This window comes from Sander lucioperca, chromosome 8 (genome assembly GCF_008315115.2).
Source record: "Sander lucioperca isolate FBNREF2018 chromosome 8, SLUC_FBN_1.2, whole genome shotgun sequence".
NCBI classification, from domain to species: Eukaryota; Metazoa; Chordata; class Actinopteri; order Perciformes; family Percidae; genus Sander; species Sander lucioperca.
Window position 1 is genome coordinate 8,422,843 of NC_050180.1, and position 22,384 is coordinate 8,445,226.

A 22,384-nucleotide genomic window follows, 5' to 3' on the forward strand; every position below is an offset into this window, starting at 1 on the left:
CCACAAAGTAATGAAATACGTGTGGCAGGGCACCTTTAATTCAACCGGCCAATTATATTTTCTGTACATTTTTCAGAATCTTCCAGCAGGTTTGAAGGCTGTTTTAAAAGCCTTTACCACACTGCCAGGAATGTTATTCTAGTCAAGAAATACTGAATCCATCTATTGTATTTTAATTTAAAGAATTGATTAGTTAATGTTTTGCCTTAAACAGTCAATGCTGAGTGTAAATGTACCAGAATCAGCCTTAAAACCCTACTAGGCGTAATCTGTAATTTCACAAGGTGATTAAAACCTCCACATTCCCGGAAACAATACCGAGGACAAGACATCCATGTCCTCAGTGGCAGCCAGGATCCTGCTCAGGTCATGTGCCCTACATGCCACACTGTCATGACTTGTGCTTCTAGCCAGATACAACTGCACTCAACCATTAGATAAATAACTTTCCATTGATTTGGTGACTTGGTCATGAAAAACCTTCTTAAGATGTTTTATTTGGCAAACATTAAAAACAAAAAGTCCAACCATTCAATCATGTTTTGATATGCTTGTGAACATCGTGGGCCTATGTGTTAAATGTACTGTTCAAGGGCTAAAACAAACTGTTAAGGGTGTTAGTTTAAATTTTTGGTATGTGAATGAGGAACCTGCACACCAAAAAAGTCATATTCAGCTGGTTTCAACATGCATATTCAGCTCTTCTCACTTTTCCCCGTCTGATGGATTAAAGTAAGCCTATGTATTCTGTTTTTTTTTTTTCTCCCTTTTTGTCCTCATTATGTTTGGTTTAAACTAATACACTTTGTAAAGACTTTAGCAGCTCTGACATCTATATGTGGCGAATGAAGACTAAACTACATTAAACATTTTTGCAAACTATAGTATAAGAAATAATCATCTCTATAGCCTACTTGCAGAAACGTGTGGTGCACAGCATGCCACTGTAATTAAATAAGACTATGTTTAGTGTCAGAGCAAAGGTTATGACCTCATCTTGCTATTCTCAAATGATGAGCTTTGACTGCCAAAACACAGCTCATCTGAATTAAAAATAGAGGGTGTATTTATTTGGTGACGCGGGTGTGGCATTTACTCATCGCTGTCTGTACATAATTTCCTTAGCCAGTCATATGACAGCCCAGACATAATCTGGTGGAAAGAAACGTCAGTGCTTTCTTCAATGTACACTGCGCAGATAGCGCAGACTGTTGGCCCGCCCCTGCCGGGATTCTACAGATAGTTCGCAAGAGACGTTGGTGAATGACCTGCCTTTCGTGTGTTGACGTAAACCAGACTGTCACGGTATTTTTCTCTTTTTTTTTTGGTACCGAGCGAAGAGGAAATGCACACGGCACTCGAGTGAGGTAACTATATAAAAACCCATTTGTTGTCATTCACTCCCACAACATGGACCCGGGCAGCATTTGCCATAACGTGTCGATGTTACCATCCACTATTGTGAACATTTGATACGGAACCTTAGTTAGCAAATGTTATCGTTGCTCTTTGTAGGCTGTGAGCTAGTTTCCTGTGAGTCGTATGCTAGCTAACGTTAGCTGATTGAAATGTTGCCTTCCTCTCCAAGCTAGCGTAGCGTTAGCCTGTACAAAAGGGGCGACTCTAACAAAACATACTAGCGGGCTTTGAACGTGTAACTCGGGCAGCTTTTCGGGGGCTTGTCTGGGATATTGACGACTGGTTGTGTGTGCTGGTGATTTAATAATTTCATCAGTTTAAACGCTTCTGCGTTGTAGGCACGTTTCAATGACGAGGATGAGTAGTATTCACTGCTCAGTGTTGCATTATGCACACCACGTGCAGTGTTCAAGCCCCCTCTGTTAACCAGAGCGATGGGCGGTATCGCTGCTGCGATTCATAACAGCGCGACTTCACTAGTCTTAAAGCAAAGCAAACTTGTGTGGCTGAGTTGCTTTTGATATAGCATTTTTTCTCATTCATTTTCACCTACCTTATTGGGCGGGCACATGTGTAGCTAGTGATTGCTTTTTGGTCATACAGTATTCAAATTTGACGTTGTCCCTTCTAATTACTAATAATTCAAAGTTGAAGAGCACTAGTGTGCTGGTGTGATCATTAAACATGCAAACAGCATGCAACAGCTGCCATAAACACATGTTTCTGTTCATAAAGAAATATAGTTGTAACATTTGCATTTATTCCACACAGTTACATTACATATCCTCATAAACCAGTCTATTCAACAAAAGGCTGTTACACTGCTGCAATATTCAAATGTCTGTAGGTTGAAATGTGATAGTCTTGTTAAGGATGCGATCAGTGATGTTAGTTTTTTGTTAAACACAACTCCCATTTTCTAAAATATCCTCATCCTTGATGATTTTCATCAACTGACAGAATTGGAGAAATCATTATGCTCTGTATCTTTTATTATAAAATGCCAATATGCATCCTATCCTATCAGTTATGAAAGATGTAATCAGAACATTAAACGACTAACAAAACTGGTTAAAAAATGCAATGAACCAAATTGATTTAATAAAGCAAGACACCAGATTTGAATTTGTTGTTGGTGTCGTCACTGTGGAACATCCTTGTATTAACTGTTCTCTCGTTAGCCCCAGTCAAATAAAGAAGACCAAGAAGTGCTATGCCCTCAGGATTAGAGAAGGTTCAGTCTGTTAAAACACGATTAGCTTCAATGTCGACATGTAAATCCTCTATAGGAATTTAAATGGATTTGTGCCATGTATGTAATCCGTGCCTCCTTCTGCACCAATTGGATGAATAATGCAGGTCTCATATACACAACAATTTTATTTATGTTTTGAGTACTGCATAGTTCTCACTTAACACGTGATTTGGGACCAGGGCCTTGGTAAATTATGTTATTTTATTCTGACTTGACAGAGCTCCTCCAGAGCCACAGAAGACAAACAACTGTTTCCACAGGCTGAGTAGTAGTCAACATGACTGGTAAACTGGCCTTCATGTGTGATGTCAGTGAACTTCCCCTTTAAGTATTGAGCTGCGTTACCAAATCTTATTAACAACATACTTGAACCAGTTTATGATTGCAGCATACAGCTTGAAAGTATAGCCTAAGGATATTATGCACAGACTTCCATTGTGTCATTGTGTATTTCAGGGTTTCGCTTACAGTGCTACATGAATAAGTGTTGCCTTTGTAATGTAGTAAACATCCTTCAATGTCCATAAGATTTACATCCCAAGTAAAGTGTATGATTAGGATGTAGGGCAATGCTGGAAAAGAGAATTGAGGCTAGAGTTTAGATTCTCGGGCCGTTATTTTCCGCCACATCCTCGGGCCGGGCCGGACCGCGCCTGGGCCGGACCCTTGATCAAGCAATTTTTTTTTTTTTTTTTTTATCCATTACCTTATTATCCTATTTGGGTGGGGAGATAGCTATGCCATAATCAGAAATATTATAAATATATATATATATAGGCTATATAAAAGTAACAAATGTGTACAAAAGTTAGGCTGCAGTTACAAAATGCAGCACGTGTCATGCGCGGAGTCTCCTCCTCTCGCACGCATCACACCGGGAGCTTGAAGATGTAAAGAAAAAAAGAAAAACAGGAGAATTAACTTTGAGCAAGTGTGGAGGAAAGTCGGAGGTATGGAAGCAGTTTAAACAAGTCGTGGGCAGTGACAACAATATGTTGTTCATCATTGTTTCTTTTTTTTTTTACGTTTCTTCACTCGGATCCACTTGCGATCCGTTCCATTCTAAACAAACAGCGCAGTTTACATGCTTAGTCCTTGTTGTATTATTCTAAACAGATTCCTGCAGTTCAAACAACTCTGAATTGTAGTTGAGAACGTCAGTTATAACGGCCCACGTATTAAAAAATTGTCGGGTTTAAATCGGGCTCGGGCTCATAATTACAGTTAATGTTTCGGTCCGGGCCGGGCTCGGACACAACGTGCTCGGGTAGGTTCGGGCTTGATTTTTTGGGCCGATCTAAGCTCTAATTGAGGCTCAGCAAACCCTTGACAAACAGCACCGGTCATGTTCTAACTTGGAGTTTTTGTTAAAGCAGCCATATTATGCTCATTTTCAGGTTCATAATTGTATTTTAAGGTTGTACCAGAATAGGTTTACATGGTTTAATTTTCAAAAAACACCATATTTTTGTTGTACTGCAGTGCTCTCTCTCACTGCTGCAGCTCCTCTTTTCAGCTGGTCTCTGTTTTAGCTACAGAGTGAGACCTCTTTTCTTCTTCTTCTTCTGTACTATCTTTGATTGCACTGCACATGCTCAGTAGCTCAGATGTAGATCATGTCAGCTAGCTAGCTCCATAGACAGTAAAAGAAAGGCTGTTTCTACAACTTCAGTCAGTTACAAGGCAGGATTAGCTGGGAGACTTCTAAATGAGGGCACACATGTAAGTAGTTCTTTTGTAGATTATGGTGAACTTGTGTGTGTTGTAGCAGTGCTTTGCTATTGAGAACGAGGTAGCATGCTAGCGTTAGCATGCTAGCGTTAGCCATAGCGTTAGCATGCTAACGCTACGAGCTAATGGTTGCGGTTAGCCTGCTCGTTTCGGCTTGTGACGTCACAAGCCGTGCCGATTTTGAACAGCTCACCCAGAGACTGAAGGCAGGACACATTCAGAAACCGTATCTCTCTCTAAACAGCATGGGTGGATTTTTTTCAAAGTTTGTATGTGTGTGGAAGCACCAGAGACACAACATAACACCCCAAATCCCAGAAAAAGTGATTTTTTCATAATATGGGCACTTTAAAACTAGATAGTATTCAGTCCAAGGTCGCTTGAATTTTCTGTTGTTTCAGGTCCACTTGGGTTAAAGTGACAATATAAGGCCAATATACTGACGCTGAAATCAACCCAAAAAAACAAGTGTCCTCGCTACCACTAATGTGATTAAACAAACACTAATTTACTTGAAGTTTTTGGTGATGATTTGTTTATGGCTGAATATTATTTACAGCATTTATTTACCAATATGCCGCTTTTTGTGTAAGATTTCTGCTGCAGTATAATTAACTAAAAGTGGCCTTTGGCAATTTTTCCGCTGATATTACTGTCTATCTACTGATTCAATTCTCATGTTCAGTTGAGTTTTATTTATTTATTTATTTTTAATAATGTTTTTATTGATTTTTCATTAGTACATTTTTAACAAGCCCTTAAAACTAGTTTTAAAAGGACATACAGTGCCTGCTAACTTCAATAAAATGAGGAGAAGGGTGATGGTAAATCTGCAGAAAGGAGTGCATCACTCATTAAGCCTGAGGGTCTCATTCAACATTATTATTATTAACTACATCTTTTGTTGAGCTAAATAGTTTCTTTGTATATATTTATCTCATGCTTCCAGTGTCTTCAGGGGCTTACAGGTTAAAGATCAGTGCCAGATTAGGGATCCACTTCACCCTCCCTTAAAAGCCAAAAACAATCATAAACATGGGAGGTTGTTAAACGTTTTTTTTTTTTAATGTAAGCCTACCTTGATACCTTACAGTGCACACCCTCGGTGAACGTCCCTGTTGCTGCCAGCTGCAGGTTTCTTAAAAGAATTATGTAAACGTTGGCCTGGCGGGTCAATTTGTTTTAGTGCTCACAATGTTAACAATCTGTTGCACGCCACACCATTCCCACACTCCTGCTGTTTACGATACCGTTTTTAATGCAGACAGGGCATTTTGAGGCCTGCTAGCTAACATTTGTTAACCAATACATACCAATGCATGTTTTTACATCCACTGTTTTAATTACCGAGGTCAGGGACAATGCTGCGCTGCCATTTTAAAATATTTTACACATTTCAAGTTGCTGATTTACATCAAGGCAGATTAGTAAAATGGGCAGACTGTCCTACCAAGAGTACACCTATAGCGCCACACACACACACACACACACACACACACACACACACACACACACACACACACACACACACACGTACACGTACCCCATGAAGCTGGTCAGGTGGTTGATCCCAGACACAGCTCCCTGACTGCTCAAACACACACACACACACACACACACACACACACACACACACACACACACACACATTCCCTCCCTGTGCCTCCCTCCTCCCTGTACAAATTAGTTAAGTCACTTGACTCAAAAGCCTCAAAACAGTCAACCTGTTACTTATGTTAGTGCTGGCGTGAACATTTTGTATTGGTGTGGCGTGAACTCCTGTCCTTTTTGGCTTATTTGTGATTAGAGGTAAGCATCACTGTGTTTTGCCAAGGTGTTGTTTCTTTGACATCTGCACAGTGTACATACTCCTCCGCTGATTGTTCTGTTGACTTGTCTGTGTTTTCCTGGTCTAGCCTTGCGGCCTCAGACTCTTTTACACTGTGATCAACATGCTATCCAGACCACAGAGCATCAGCCACGCACCTGCGCCTTGCCACAGTGATTACTCGCTCATTTGCGTTGCAGCTTCATGATTCCAACCGAGGAATTCAGGACTATATACACAGCATCTTACAGCAACGACTCAGTGGTTTGAACTTACAAAACCTGAATTAGATGTGGTATTTCCTGTTTTATGCTGTTTGACTCGGTAAGAAGTTCAGGAAAGTTGTAGCGTGTGTACATTGGTCTTATTTGAACCTGCATGTGTCATGGTTGCCCACAACCTAATTTCATACCACAGAGGGATGCAAAATATGTGCTGAACATTAGGGTGTTCCAGCCTTGTTTTCTTTAAGGCTGTTTGGAGAAGCTGGAAATTTGTAGGACTTGGAAAGGTTGGACATTTCTTCATTCATTCATTTATCTTCATATTCAGTTGAAGACAAGTGCGTTGGGAACTACTACTCGCACTGGAACTTATGTGTCTTCTTCACCTACCACCTGTGGTGAGTCTGCTTTAATACGTGCTATTATCAGGCTGGCTGTTTGAAAGACTGTCTACATTACTGTGAGTATGTCTGGTACTTGAGCCAGATGATTTGCAGGAGACCTACCGCACAGCTCATGACAATTTCCACAGAATAGCTGGTCTTGATCAGAGGATTGCTGGTTTGACGTGTCAAAATGACTACCTTGATCGCTGTTTGTTTTTGCTGTAATTCTTTCGCAGCAGTCGTGGGTGGTTGTCCATGTAATTACAAAAGCACTGTGTCTGTAAACATGAGGTGTATAGGCCACTTGCTTGTGCTTTTTGTGGACAGTTGAGCTAAGCTGTAGCTGTAATGATTTCACATTCTGTCTGCCAGTGTTGGTAACGTCTCACTGTGCAGCCTCACCACTGTGCCAATGAATGCTTAGGAAACACTGATGGGTAAGCTAAAAACAGTTGACAATTAGAGTTGGGTCAGTTTCTGTTATGTCCAGTGTACAAGGCTAAACTGGTTTGAATTTATGCTAACCGGTTGAACTGGTATTTGTCTGAATATGTTGTCTTCAGGCAAATTCAAAAGTAGCTGACATTAGCAACTTGTGCCGATGGCGTCCCGGCACAAAATCGAGTGGTAAAATTCGGTATACCGGTTCAGTCCGGTGTTTGGCTTGATATACAAACCGGTTTGAACATTTTTACATCATCCCAAGCCTATTAACAATCTCTTATTTTCTTGCTGTCTTCAGTGATTGTCAGCAAAGATGTTTCTCTTGAACTCAGGTGTCTCATCTGTCTCTTACTATCCTGAATTTCACGATACAAAAGCAGACCATGGTCCTCTAAGAGGGCTTTCACACCTACCTCGTTTGGTCCGGACCTTCGGACTTTTCAGTTTGATCCAAACTAAAATTACAGGTGTGAAACTTCCCCCGGACCACGGTCTGGACCAAACGGCCGAAATTTGTTCCGACCAAAACAGGTAGTCTCGGTCCGGATCAAACTGAACCGTGTTCGTTAATAGTGTGAAAGCATTTTTTTGGATGGTTCGTACTTTCAGACCAAATACAAGAAGCTCTGGCAGGCTAACATCGTGTTATAAGACCGTGGAAGCTCCTTTAAGGAATAGCTAAGTGCTTAGTATATAGGCTACATGAGAGTGTGTGACGGTGAATGTGCTCAGAGCAGACAGCTGTCGGCTATCAGAGCTGAGACTACATCAGCAGTTTACTTGTTAAGTGGTAGTAAATGTACGGTGTAGGTTTCCGTTTGTCTCTGAATAAATGCCGCAGAAAGAAAGTTCCTGTGTCTTGCTTCTAAACATTGCAACAAAACAAAAAGAGCCGCACCAGTCAGTTGAAAAAACTCCGACACAGAGAGAGGATACGAGAGGACGGGGAAGCCCGTCTACAAACCAATCAATTCGAAGTATCTGGAGACGCAGCTCACAAACGTGATGACGGCAGGACGTAGTTTTGTCACGTATAGATCTTTAGTGTGCTTGCATAACTGCAGTGTGAAACCCAAACTAACCGGATCAAATGCAAAAACATAAACCTTGGTTCAGACTTTCAGGTGTGAAAGCCACTTAAGATTCCCACAGACCATCTGCTGTGAGTTGGGTCCATGTGGCAGCCGACATCTGCCCTCTCTTGCACACCTCAGGCCTTATTAAGAAACTCTCCGATCTGACATGTTTGTATTTGTCCTCTGACTCGAGAACAAATTGTGTAGTGCAACTTTTGGTGGTATGGTACAGAGCCACACTGAAACCTTTCTTCCATACCGTTCTTTTTTAAAACACGTTTGGACATAATACTAAATATTAAAGTAAACCATTAAAAGAAAGCTGTAACGTGGGTTATATTTTTCTAAAGCAGATATCTTCATCATTGGCTTTATTGATTTTAATGCAGGTGTACAGAGAGGCTGAGAGTGCATGTATTTTGTAAGAAATCTAAATATCAGATCAGGATCAGTGGCTAAAAAAAACATATTTGTCTTTACTTGTTTTGGAACCATCTGATTCCGTTTTCTGAATACCAGAAGTGATTTGTATCCTTCATTCCTCTTTCCGTTTCCCTGCAGCCACAGACTCGATACTGAGATGGGAAGGATGTGTGTATGGTCGCGTGATAATCATATGAAACGGCTTAAGGGCCAATCTTTTTTTTGTTAAGAGAAACAACCTGGAAAAGACATTGTGACGCATGGAGTAAGATTTATAGAAAAATGTTTCAGAAATGACAGAAATAAGATCTATGATTTTTATGTTTAAATTTTGAAGTTGCGTTTTGCAGTTGTTTAACTTGGTTACTTGACAAATTGTTTTGACATAACACATTAATGCTTATGTCACATAGTTGGAGAGACTATTTCAAATGATATATGCAAATAGTCATTCTTAAAAGGTTCTTCTATTTTTTGTGTTTTTTAGGCTCGCTGCAGGGGAGTGAAAACCACAATCAGAATAGTTTTTACAATACAGAACTCTCTCTTTAGGTAAAAATTTAATTTATTAATCACGAGAAAGCTGATTTATAAACCTCCTACACTCTGATTTACCCTTAAATTTGTTCCAAATGTTAGCAAAAAACGTTTCCACTTTCTGACAGTATAACACGTACATTTTCATTCCAATGTATTACGTTATGCTGCCGTTAATGAAATCCTTGAAAAAAAAAGTTCTGTCTGCTCCTCAGTCTGTCTTGTAATTCCAGTGTGCTGGCCTCACAATTCTTACTGACTTATTTAATATCTTTGAAAACTTTGTGGTTTCCAAATAGACCTTTTTCACACCAGACCTTTTGACTTGAAATAGTGGGAAAAGCACAGATGTTACTGATAACATTAGCAGTGAATCTGTTCTATTCAAGTGTCCTTGTAAGCCACGACAGTGTGACAGTGAGCCAGCATGAACAATACCAGGACCCTGAAACTGAAGCAGCTAAATGGAATTCAGCCATCGCCAATTTTATTATTGATTATTATTTTTGTTAGGTCACACATACACATCAATACTGTTTTCTGTGCACAGAACTAAGCTGACGAATCCTGCTTTAAAATAGGACCAGGTAACTGCTTACAAGTTTCAGGGGTTGTGCCTAAATTATTAAAACAAAGACACTTAACACAGATTTGGCGAATAGGACAGAAGGAGTATTTAGACATGCGATTTGTGATGTCCGCAGACCACTGGCTGTTTATTACGTCATGCTGGTCACTGTCAGCTTTCATGTCCTTAATGTTTTCAAGATATTTGAGTTTGTTATGCCATTCACTGGGGAATAACACAAGGGAGGTGTTATTACATAAAAAAGTGACTAAGAATCCACAACTGTCCTGGGCGGTGCCAGGCCCAAGATGCAGCAACAGCGCCCTTGCAAAATAGATAGCAGAAATAGCTGAAGGGGAGGGAGATCACGTGCCGAAGGTCAGACTTTATCCCAGTAATGTAAATTCGTTGAGCCAGGTTAATGAGAGACCAGATATTTAAAAAAGCAAACAATCTCAAAATGTCCATAAAACCTGTCTTTAAAACAAGTTTTCCCCATAATATTGCTGACCAAACTGCTAATGCACAATCCTCACATGCCGGTCTGTGAATGAGCCACTGGTCATTTATTGACCAGGAGTCACTCTAAGTTATAATTGGATTATACATGTTGACTACTCTTTTAAATGGATTGTTCAGGAGAGTACTTGAAGGCACCATAGGCTGGTCCCTATCCTTCCCACAACAATACTGTCAATTGTAAATGGAAATTAAGTATAGACTGCACAAATAAATATAGTTGCCAAATTTTACACATTATATCTGGTTACAAAGAGGTTGTCATATTATTACCTTTTGTGACACCATGAGCACTGCGACAGATATACATGCAAGCATTATTGCACAAGGAAACCCAGTGACCCAAAGATTGCAACAAATAGCTTAGGCCCCAGAGGGTTTAAGGTGGCCTGGCTTTAAGGTGGACCAGCTATTCTCATTTTGGTGACATCCTCCTCCAAGTTTTAGTCATCTCTCTCTCGCCAACCCAGGAAAAACCCTGATTAGTTACAATACCTAAACAGGATATTTTGATTCATGATCCTTAGTTAATCATTTATGATCCAAACTTTTTTCACAACTGGACTTTTTCATAAATTAAACACTTGCTACAAGTAAAACTAGCCTAAAGCCAACACTGTTAGTTACTTGTGTTTTTCATGGTGGCCCTGTAATTGTTACGAGGAAAAAGTGAGGTAAATCTATGATTTATGGGCTTTTTCAAATGTTTTGCAAATAAAGTAAGACATTCCATTTTCAAATTCACAGTGTTCACATGTGTTTTTTAGTATGTACAAAATATGATTATCATAGAAACATCTTTTTTATATAGATCACATCGGTAAATATCAGTTGTCGGCCATAACCGCATGTTAATATAGGTTATCGGTATCGGCCAAAAGTTTCACATGAGTCCATCCCTAAATCTAGTTATACACACAATAACACACAATTAAACTCTCGTACTAAATAGGCATTCTGGTGTTTTCCCCCAAAGGCCAAGCACAACAAAGACTCCAATCAGGAAAACACAGCAGGCTCTGTTGCTGCTCAGAGGGTGTGCTCTTAGAAATAGGTCCTGGTTTTGCCCCAACCTATCTGCTGTAAGGTTCATAGGTCACTGTTGTCTCATGTTTATAAACACTGTCTTGTCGACAGCCGTGAAGTAGGCTTGTAACCACACTTACCGTCTGCAGCCTTGAGTCAGAGCGGCATCATTCACTCCTTAGCCAAAACTTAAATTTCACACAGTGGTAAGTAGCTTCGCTTCCAGTTTCTAAAGTTAACTTTAAATGAGAGTCGAGTCGGTGTTAAGTAACCGATTTTATTTTATTTATTTGCATTTTTTTTGAAAAATGTTTGATTTGTTTGCGGCCTTTTGATGGTTTAGAATTGCATCACACGGTTTGTCACCTGGATGACTCATTATAAGAGGGCAAATGTTGGATGTAATTCAGTTTTATAACTTTAGTTTGTGCAGAAATTTCAGTGACAGCTATAATCCTTGTCTACATTTTGATGGAAGAATAACCCATAATATGACATTATTTAGCGCATACACACTTTAAAATACAGATACCAAACACTGCTTTGACACAAGTTTTTGATCTTGTTATCTGGGGGAGAAGGGAGTCCATAATGAGCTACTAGTCATTTGCTGATAAGCTGATGTCGTCTGCACGATGATCAAGGCTTTGACGAAGAAACAAGGGCTTTGTTCCATTCAAGCTGAATGTTTTCAAATTGTATTCTCTGTCAAATGTTTTAGTGGGATGAATACAAATACTGTATAGTTAGGGATTAAAATATTTTGTGTTGGATAGATCGGTAAATTGTTAAATTTTTCACGCTTTACCAAAAAACAGGATGTTTATATTGTCCTTAATGGGCCAGAACCAGCCGTCTGAAAAAAAAGCTAACAGCCAATTTTAAGTCTATCACCAATATGCTCGGTTTTAAAATGTCATTATTGTGTAATGTTATTTAAGTCAACTTTGACTTGTTTTTTGTATCTCTCTTCTTAGTTTTTGTTTAGGAATGTGTTGTATCTTCTTGTGGTGATCCAGAAAGAAATCAATGCATATATATTGTGATCTTTTGTTGTTGTTCCCACAAGCCTACAGTGTGCACTATGTTGTAACTGCCTTGACAACTGTGAGGAGCAACTATCACCCTCTTTATTTTTTAACATTTAGCTCCGTAGCTGTTGTCTGCACAACACAAATCTATTCCCTCAAGATGTGTATGTTGTAAATCCAGTATAAACTTAGCTAACAAGCTGGCTGCCAAAGGCCTTTTTTTTGTGTGTGTGTGTGTGTGTGTGTGTGTGTGTGTGTGTGTGTGTGTGTGTGTGTGTGTGTGTGTGTGTGTTATGCAGCATTTTGCCATTATCCAGCAGTATTCCTCATTTGACCTGTCTTTACTGCTCCTCCTCCTCCCCCCTCACGCATCAACCACCCACAGGCTTCACAAGAGACCTTATGAGGATCATTTGACTGGAATTATATTGCTGCTTCAGGCCTTTTAGAGTGGGGGGAAAACAAGCAATTTGTTACATAATTCAAAGTGGAGAGTTTGTTGTGCTCCAGAAGGCTCCCTAATTCAGATTCAGATGTTATGTTAAGCTAAAGGTAGCAGCTTAGGTTTTTTCTTTGTGTGTTTTTTTTAATATTATACAGTATGTGAACTAATGTAGACCCTGTTACACTGAGAGATGTCAGTGTGCCAGTGCATCATTGCTTGGGAAGCTCTTATCGGGTGTTTTAAGGCCGATTTTGATCACTGATCAGAAATGATTAATCTGACGCAAGTCTTTCCTGTTCACATTCTTTTCCACACAAGAGTCCACATAAAAGCATGTTTTCCTCTTGTCTTTTACCCGTGATCATTTTGAGTTTACTTTGACTAATCTGTCTAATTTGACACGTGTGTGAATTTGTAAGAATAGTACTGTTACATTAAGCAACCGTGCCTTATTTTCTTTTTTTCTTTTTTTTTCTTTTTTTTTACAGCTAAGGCCATTGCGGCGGTTTTATTATGTTGCAAAATTCAAGTCTATAGTAATAATTACAATCAAATAGTAATTGAAAACCAACTTAATGAGGGTTTTTTTAATGAGACTTTTTTTCCCTCGATATAATGCTTAACAGTGGAACATATTTCCTTGCATTGTACATAAATTTGATTATTTTTTGTGACGTTTGCATACTTTTCTCATATTGCGATATATATATCAATGTCAGAAAAATGTGAATATTGTGGTATTTCAGTCAAACTTTCAATATGGTGATTTTCTGGGCAGCAGAGCATTTTGAGTCATAGATGACAAAACAGACTTTTTACTTGTCTTACGCACCTGATAAAAAGGACAAACAGGATACAAAGTTACAGTTGTCCGACTATAACAAATTGATTCAATACATGAAATTATTATTAATTTATTATAGGCTAAATTCAACTAGTGTGGTAACAGAGGTTTGTGACACAATCTCATACATGCACCTTCTCAAATGTTCAGCACAGCCTAAAAACTGTCAGAAGCCATATTAAATAGAGATTGTATAACATTTCTGCTCATTAAAGGTGCTGTAGGTAGGATTGTGAAGATCCAGGACTTAGCCCAAAAATTTGAACATCAACAACTTCTCAGTCCCTCCCCCCTTTCTACTAAAGTCCAAAACTTTCTCCTAAGCCCCTCCCCCCACTAGGGAGAATTAATGCGTGTGCATGAGCAGTGATTGACACGCAGTTAGACACCCCCCCCCCGGCCCTGATTGGTGCATCTGAACAGAGAGTGGTGGATTTTTACAAATCACACTACAGGCTGTAGGTGGTGCCAGAGGAGCCAGATTTTTATTTTTTTTTTTTAACCTGCTTCATGTAGTTCTACTCGAACATAGGGTCAGTTTCAGCAAATATGACAGAAAGTTAGTTTTATAAAGGCAGTTACACACCAACCAGACGGCCGACCGTTGGCAGAAAAGGCAGTTGGACTGATCAGTCTCCCTGAGTTGGTCAAAAAAGTACCTCGGAACACACCAAAGCGACGAGACGTAATACGTCTCCATAACAGCAGGCGGCGCTAATCTGTATTGTCACCAAAAAAATGAACACCGGCAGCTGATTGGACAAACGCGTCATGTGGGTTTGTTTTCTCCGGAAATTCAAAGACAGACTGTCATGGCGGCTTGTTCAGAATACGATCTCATATTGTACTAAAATAGTTCACCGAAACGTGTTTCTGAAAACATTTTAAGCGAGAAATAGGCCACGCAGTTGCTGAATCTGTCTTCATTTCAGATGGACAAAGGTCAGTTTAAAAGATTTTCGTCAGATTTTGAGAGGCTTTGTCACGCTCATCCTGCTCGCCATTTCCGGGTGAGTCCCGACTGCCCTGTCTCAGACTGAGCACGTCAGGTCGGCCAAAATGAAGGCCGACAGCCCCTTGGACGGACGACGGCACGGAACACACCGAACAGACTCGAGTCACTGACCTCGCCAGACTGTCCAACGGCCGAGTATCGGCCCGGTGTGTAGCTGCCTTAAGGCTTACCTACTGCACCTTTAATGAGATGCGGCAGTCGGAAGTTTCGAGACTGTTCTCTAGGCAACTACTGTCAGTGACATGGTTTTCGAACAGCAGAAACACAGACAATAGCCAAATGTTGATACTGTATGTGCTTTTTATCCATGTGTGTAAGTTGAATAGATGGCGGTCTGCCATCTATACTATAAGGTCTGCATTAAAAAAAAAAAGACACACACAACAACAAAAACCTGGCACATGGGGTCGAGCCCAAATGGGTTTGGGCAGGGAATCAAAGCTCTAGTGAGGAGATATGGAACAAGATGCAGCTGTTCAGAATCTGACTGTGATACTTAAGACATACAAACATTTAATAAAGCCAAAAAGACAATCTTTCAAAAACCTGCTTTCATTTATAAAATACTTTTGGAATTCTTATTCAGTGGAGCACTATGTGAGGAACATAAACTTGCCAGTAAAACAGTCTGGATGATGTTTACTTGGTTGCTTAAGCTGTTTTTATAATTATTTTTGTATGACTGGCAAATAAGAGATTCAAATTCTGATACTGTTTCCTGTTTTGGCAGGGGACCAGAAGTAAGGGGACAATGCGAGTCCAAGTACACACCAAGTTCTGTTTCCTGTGTGTGCTCACCTTCCTCTTCCATCAGTGCAACCACTGCCATGGAGACGGGCACAACCATCAGCACGGCGGACATCACCATACCAATCACAGCCACGCCCACAGCGACCTGCAGATTTCCGAAGCTCCATACGTGAAAGGACCCACTTTGTCCCCGGAGCCTGTAAGTCGCGAAGGGCAATCTCTAGAGGAGGAGCAGCGCTTCTACATCCAGCAGCTATTCAGGCGCTACGGCCAGAAAGATAGGCTTGATTTCCAGGGATTTCAGAGTCTGCTGTTTAGCTTGGGCCTGGGTGAAGTGAAGGTGGTAGATGTAGATCATGAGGAGCTAGGCCATGACCACGTAGCACACCTCGACCTGGTGGATGTGCAGGATGGGCTTCACTCACATTCATCCACCAATGACGGCCATAGCCACGGGCACGGTCATCCACACCACAAAACCGGCTCCCACCATCCACTCACAGAACAACATCCGACAAAGTGCAACCAGCAGACCACTGCTGCCAGTCCGGCTGCTGGTGCACCTACAGGACGTGATCACCATCATGGGCATGATGCAGAACATAATCATGATCACACCAAGGTAGAGGATAGTGACCATAAACACTCTGATGGACAGGACAAACATGGTCACAGACATAACAAGGAGCACAAACATGGGCAGGTACAGGTGGACTCTAACCACAAGGACCTGTCTTCTCAACCTCACAGTGATCACGACCACAGTGACCACGGCCACAGCGACCACGACCACAGTGATCACGGCCACAGTGACCACGGCCACGGTGATCACGGCCACGGTGACCACGACCACAGTGATCACGGCCACAGTGATCACGGCCATAGTGATCACGACCATAGTGATCACGACCACAGTGATCACGGCCATAGTGATCACGACCACAGTGATCACGACCACAGCGATCATGAACACGACCACAATATTGTCCTCGAAGTGCAGACAGGCACAGCCATTCCTCCCCTCAGCCAGGAACAGCAGCTCTCTGCCCAGTCGCAGCCGTCCCCAGTCCCTCAAGTGCCACAGTCCACTCCTGCCACCACAGGAAGTCGGCCCAAGAAGCCAGGAAAGCCAGCCAGGGTCAGAGGACAGCGAGGGCGGAACAAAACTTCTTCTCCTCTCACACCTCAGCCTAATGACCAAGACCATCAGTCTGAACATAGTCATGGCCATGATCACAGTCACGGTCACATCCATTCTCAGAAAGATAAGAGGGAGGCACCAGGAGGGCCTGCCATCCCCACTTTGCCAGTCCCGGTCTTGTCTGGCCACCCAGAAGGAGTGGCTCACCAACATGAGGAGGTAGGACTTGTTTAAACGCACTGACATGCAAGAAGCTCCACTGCAAGAACTTTTGTTTCATATATAAACAGATTCATATACATAGCACAGTCATCTGATATAGGACAAACCATCTTTTTTATTATTATACAATGATTCAACAAGTGTCCCGTTGATGGCCTGAGCAGTGTCTTAGCTAAGTAATTCTCCGAAATACTCAGAGATTTACCACTATTATTTTCTGTCATGCTAACCTTAGTTGGTTTCCCAGATGTACAGTTGAGGATTAAAGACTGACATCCAGCACGTCTCTCACACGCTGGATGTCCCTCCCTTTCCGCTGTCTCCGCTATCAATTTTCCAAAGGCACCGTCGCTGCATCTGGGGCTCAGCGCTGCCCAATAACAGTTGTGATTGGTTTAAAGAAACATGTCAGAGCGTTTCCCCCCTATCCCAACATAGATAAGCAATGTAGCCAGACTACACTCCAGCACTGACATAGCGCATTGGAGCTAACTCTAACCCTTGTTGCCATTCATTCTGACCAATTTTGGTCAAAGGAAGAGGAAGTTTGTTTGCGTACACAGAATTGTGGAATAAAAATGTTGACTCATTTACTACTACTGCCTGTAAAAAAAAAAAAAAAAAAATTAAGATCATTTTTTGGGGCTTTTTAGCCTTTATTGGAAAGGACAGCTTAGGACAGGATAGTGGGAGAGAGAGGGGGATGACATGCAGCAAAGGGCAACAGGTCAGAATCGAACCCGGGCTACAGGAAGGACTGAGCCTTGGTACATGGGGCGCACGCTCAACCAGATGAGCTACCATTAGTTAGCCCCTCCTCCCTGGCTCAGCGAGGGTTACAATGCTCACCAGCGGGTGAAAGACAATCACAGATTTACTCTTGTTTTGGAATGACGTTTTTTCGGCACTATGTCCGCTATTTCTCTTAACTTATTCTCAGGGCGTTTTCACACCTGTAGTTCGTTTGCTTTGGTCCGAATCATTTGGTGAGTTAGTAAACTTGGAGCGATTTGCCCTCGGTCGGTTTGGTTTCGTTTCGTTTCACACCTGGAAAAATCCAAGCGTACCAAAATACATCATTACAAATCAGGCAAGAACATCCAGCCCTCTTATTGGTCTGATATGTCTGGGGGTGGGAGCAAGAAAGTAAATACAGGGGGAGGTCCTGTGTTCTGGTCTAGTGGTCAAAACCAGCTCATTTCATTAAAATTATCAGACATTGTTTCGCAAGAGACATTACTACATCTGGTCTGGTCACCGAGACTTCACTCTGCTCTGCCGGCGTCTGTCTCCAATTTTAGCGGCAGCTGGTTTGACCACGGAGATACGAGTGATGGACGGCAAGCTTGACCGCAGTCTATTTCTGTGATATAAACACTGCAAGCTGCTACAGTTTGCTGTTCTGCTGCATCGCAGATTGCTAAACACACCTGACTACAGGAGACATTAGCTCAGACTTGCGGAGTATATATAGTTGGTGCAGTTTGAGTACAGATCATGTTCTCACCACAAACGAACCGCTCCAGAGTTCTATTGAAAGTGTACCGAGACCACCTCTTCAAGCAGGTCTCGGTACGCTTGTTAGGTCCACTTTTAGTGCGCACCAGAGTTCATTGCCGCGTTCTCACCTGCCCAAACGAACCGCACCAGCGGGACAAACAAACTCTTGTTCGATTCAACCGAACTAAAGGCTGTTGATGTGAAAACGCCCTCAGATGCATTCTTACGATCTGGCACCTGGTTGCTACATTTTTATAGTGGTTGACGCATAGAATAAGGTCTCAGACGCAGCAAAATGAAAAGAAAAGAGGCAGAAAATACAGGCAGACGGCAGAGTCTCTGCAGTTACAGACACCGCCACACACTTCTGGTAGGTCATAATAAGTGATGATTGAGAGGGGCAAGGCAGCTTAATTTGTAAAGCACATTTCAGCAACAAGGCAATTCAAAGTGCATTAATAGCAGTTAAAAATATCCATTAAGGGGGGTTACTTTTTTATTAGTCTGTACAATGTTTTGTTTTTTACATATTGTGTCTTTACAGAGCTGGGTTTCATAGAAATTAGAAAGTTTGCAGCCCACTGCCGTAGCATAATTAACTTCTCCCGTCCACTGTCCATATGTCAGTATTGTCCAAACAGTCATGCATTTGCCTAAATACTTTGCTTTTACAGCCGCCTTTTAAGTCTACAGAGGTGAGTATTTGATATTCAAAGGATACATCTCGCATAGAGCTTATTAGTTTATATGTCACAGTATTGACAATTTAGTTTTCAGTTGTTCACTGGCCAGTGGTTTCTTCCCTTTATACTTTACGATCTCCTTCTCCTCCCAGTGTTTGAACCTCACTCAGCTCCTCGCCTTCTACGGCCTGAGTCCCGATTCGCTCATCTCGCCCAGCCAGTTCACCTACCTGTGTCCTGCCCTGCTTTACCAGATAGACAGTCGTGTCTGCATCCGCCATTACCACCAGATGGATGTGGAGCAGAAAGCCTTGGAGCCCGTCAGTTCCGGTAAGAGCCGAGTATCCTACTGATCCAGTGCATTGTGACTGAAAAGACTAATAAGAAAAAAACATAATTAAAAACAACAATCATTTCAGCGTGAACCTCAACACTGCTAAGAGCCCTCTCGAAAGTACTTAAAACACCACTCAGGGTTTTACTCCAGACCCAGAAAGGCTAGCAGACTCTATATCTGTCGGGTTGTTATTGTTGTGGATAGACATGTTTTATACTAAGAATATGAAGGACTATATGAAGGGTTTAACCTCATTAAGCATGTTAAGGGTTTGATGTTTGCCCAAGGTGCCCCAGAGTCTGCAGCTCTTGGCCTAACCATTGTTCTGCATACAACTAAAAAGAAATAGCATTAACAGCAAGCAAACATCAGTCCACTCTTCTAAAACAACACCCTTTTCCTGTGAAGTTTGTGTCCTCTTTTTATTTATTTTTCCACGCTTTTTTGAGGTGTAGTAAAACAAACAGTAGCTTAGATTGGGAAGTTCTATCACTGCTGAACAACATCACAGGAGATTTCAGATTCTTTTTTACACTTTAAATGGATTTTAAAGATCAATAGCTCACTACACAGCAAAGCAACACAGATGTAATGCTTAGATATTGCAAGTAATCAGTCTTGGAAAATTGTGTGATCTTCTTACCCATATTATTGCCAAAACAATGGAGAGTAACAATGAACTTAACTTTATTTGCACAATGGATCAAGTAACTGCCTTTAAACCCATCAGTACATAATCATATTTGGACCACGACGTATGTTTGTTCAGTAGGCCATTGTTTCGTCTGAACTCAATAATACAGTGATATCATCAGGACTGTGAGCGTATGGACCTCAGACAGTGACTCAGAACCCTAAAAAAAAAAGGTTGAAGAAAGAAATAAAACCCGGAGAAGGTACGTTTTAGTGCTAGTGTTAGAGTAAATATGTTTAGCGATAAGAATTTGGTCTATAAAAGTAAAAAAAAGTTGGCTGTAAGTCTTTATCCGCTGCCATCGGCCAGAGACAACAGCTATCTTCATGAGCAGGAAACCACAGGGACATCACTAAAAACCATTAGCTTTATAATCTGATGCTATCAGCATGTGTAACCTGGGGCTCCTCTTGTGGCAGACCTGCATGAAAGGATGTTTTTTTTTTTAAATAATCAAGCCATTTTTTTAATAGTGATAATAATTGAAGTGAAGCAGGAATTGTAACCATAATCCCCTGAGTTTTTCCACCATTGTTTGCTCAATCTTTTCTCATTTTCTGTACATTGATATGCAAGTTTTCTCTCATTGTCTGCTATCCAGAGAAGCAGTGAACACTCACCAGAGCCTAACGTGAACGCTGGCATTAGTTAAAAAAAAATATATTGAAAGTTAGTACAAGTTTCTTTAAGTAATTTGAAAGCACAGCTGAAATCCCCAAAAACCATGAGTAGGCTGTTGCTGACTAATCTCAAGCTTCTTGTATTTCTCTAACACCAACGCTTAATTAACTTTTATTTACAGATAAAGAAAGGGTAATGTCTAATGTCTTTGGATGTAAGAAAGCAGGCGTGGAGAAATGTTGGTTAGAGAGATAGCTCTCCAGCTTTAAAGTCACACAAAACTGAAGCACAGTCTGCTAATAAAAGAGCTGTTTTTCCTGTTTGTTGTTCACCGTGCTCTTTGGTCTCTACAACACTTTGCCAAGTGTGAAACCACACTTCCACCGACTTTTCTCAGTACAAACATCTTTGTTTAACCTTTATTCTAAGGTTTCTCATAACCCACTAGCGTTTCTTTCAGGAAATTGTGCTTCTTAGTCATATTTTTACACTTCTGGAAACTGCTAAATGTCTTTCACTGTGGCCACTTTGCAGCTTTACAGGAGCAGTCTGTGACTAAATGATTTATTAATGGGCATGTTGACAGATGCAGAGGGAGAACAGAGGGTCACTCCTGTACTTTACCCACTCATTTTCTTGGCTGGTCTTGCACTCAAACTGGCATGTCAAAACCCACATTATGATTTTGTTCTTATAGATAAACTGCAGTTAAATGCATTCACCTGCAGATGTAGGTGTGGATAAAACACCAGCGTGATTATGGGTTCAGACAGCCCAGCACTGTGAATGACCACTTCACCTGTTAAACCTCTAAAGCCTCCACTCTATAGCCTGCACATTTTTTGCAAGAGTGATTGTGGTAGTTACCATATCATCATGGAACAAATATGTTAGCTATTTTGAGATGGGATTGTGGCGGCAGCAAGTATTTAGCATAATCATGAATTGATTCATTCTGTCAGTCAATCACAAGTCCCAGTGAGCAAATGCATAACTAATAGCCATCAGCAGGAGTTGATAGGCAGGGAATGTATTAAGAGAGCTGTGGAAAAGTCAGCCTGGCATGTGTGTCTTTGGGCCATATTCACAGGGAGAAAGTTAATGTTTGAATGAATTAGGCAGCCAAATTTGCCATATCACCTCTAGCTCCAGTACATAGATTGACACTCTAAATCAGGATCATTCACTCACCTAATTGCAGCACTAACGAGTTGTGTAGGGTGCTTCATGTCTATGGCAACATGCGCCCTTTGTTACTTTCACCAAGGAGGTTATGTTTTTTTGTTTGGTTTGTCCGTTTGTTGTTTTGTCAGCAGGATTACGGAATAACTACTGGCCCGATTTCCATGAAATGTTTTTTTCTTTTCAACATATAATTATTGGTTTTTGTACAATATCAAAAAGCAAAAATGGAAGGAATAAACATAGCATATACCAACCAAAAACGTATTTGAAGACTTTTCTTCTTTTTTTTTTTCTTCTTTTTTTTTTGTTGAGTATCACCTGTTTTAGGTGGCACATTTGTAGGCATGAGGTTGATCACACTATTTTATTTTGTATAGTCAAGTGTTTACCTCTGTGTAGGGTTTTCCTGACAGTTCAGCTGTTACCATTTAACAACCCTGTGCACACGTTTTACTTATATTTACAGTAGGAAAATATTGT

General features: G+C 41.0%; 1 protein-coding gene across 4 annotated transcripts in view; it reads left to right on the plus strand.

Annotated features, from left to right (window-relative positions):
- Positions 1 to 1,134: 1,134 nt before the first annotated feature.
- Positions 1,135 to 22,384, plus strand: part of slc39a10 (solute carrier family 39 member 10) — a 36,864-nt gene continuing 15,614 nt past the window's right edge. Inside the window, exons 1-4 of one of the 4 annotated variants that reach the window (XM_036004331.1) lie at positions 6,837 to 6,855; positions 15,502 to 16,288; positions 16,499 to 16,881; positions 19,220 to 19,397. In XM_036004331.1, the coding sequence (XP_035860224.1) occupies positions 15,523 to 16,288; positions 16,499 to 16,881; positions 19,220 to 19,397 (1,327 nt within the window). In that variant the 5' untranslated portion in view covers positions 6,837 to 6,855; positions 15,502 to 15,522. Of the gene's footprint in view, positions 1,368 to 6,066; positions 6,219 to 6,836; positions 6,856 to 11,515; positions 11,643 to 15,496; positions 16,882 to 19,219; positions 19,398 to 22,384 lie in introns of those variants that run through there. The other 3 variants (XM_031291305.2, XM_036004330.1, XM_031291315.2) reach the window with 3 other exon arrangements.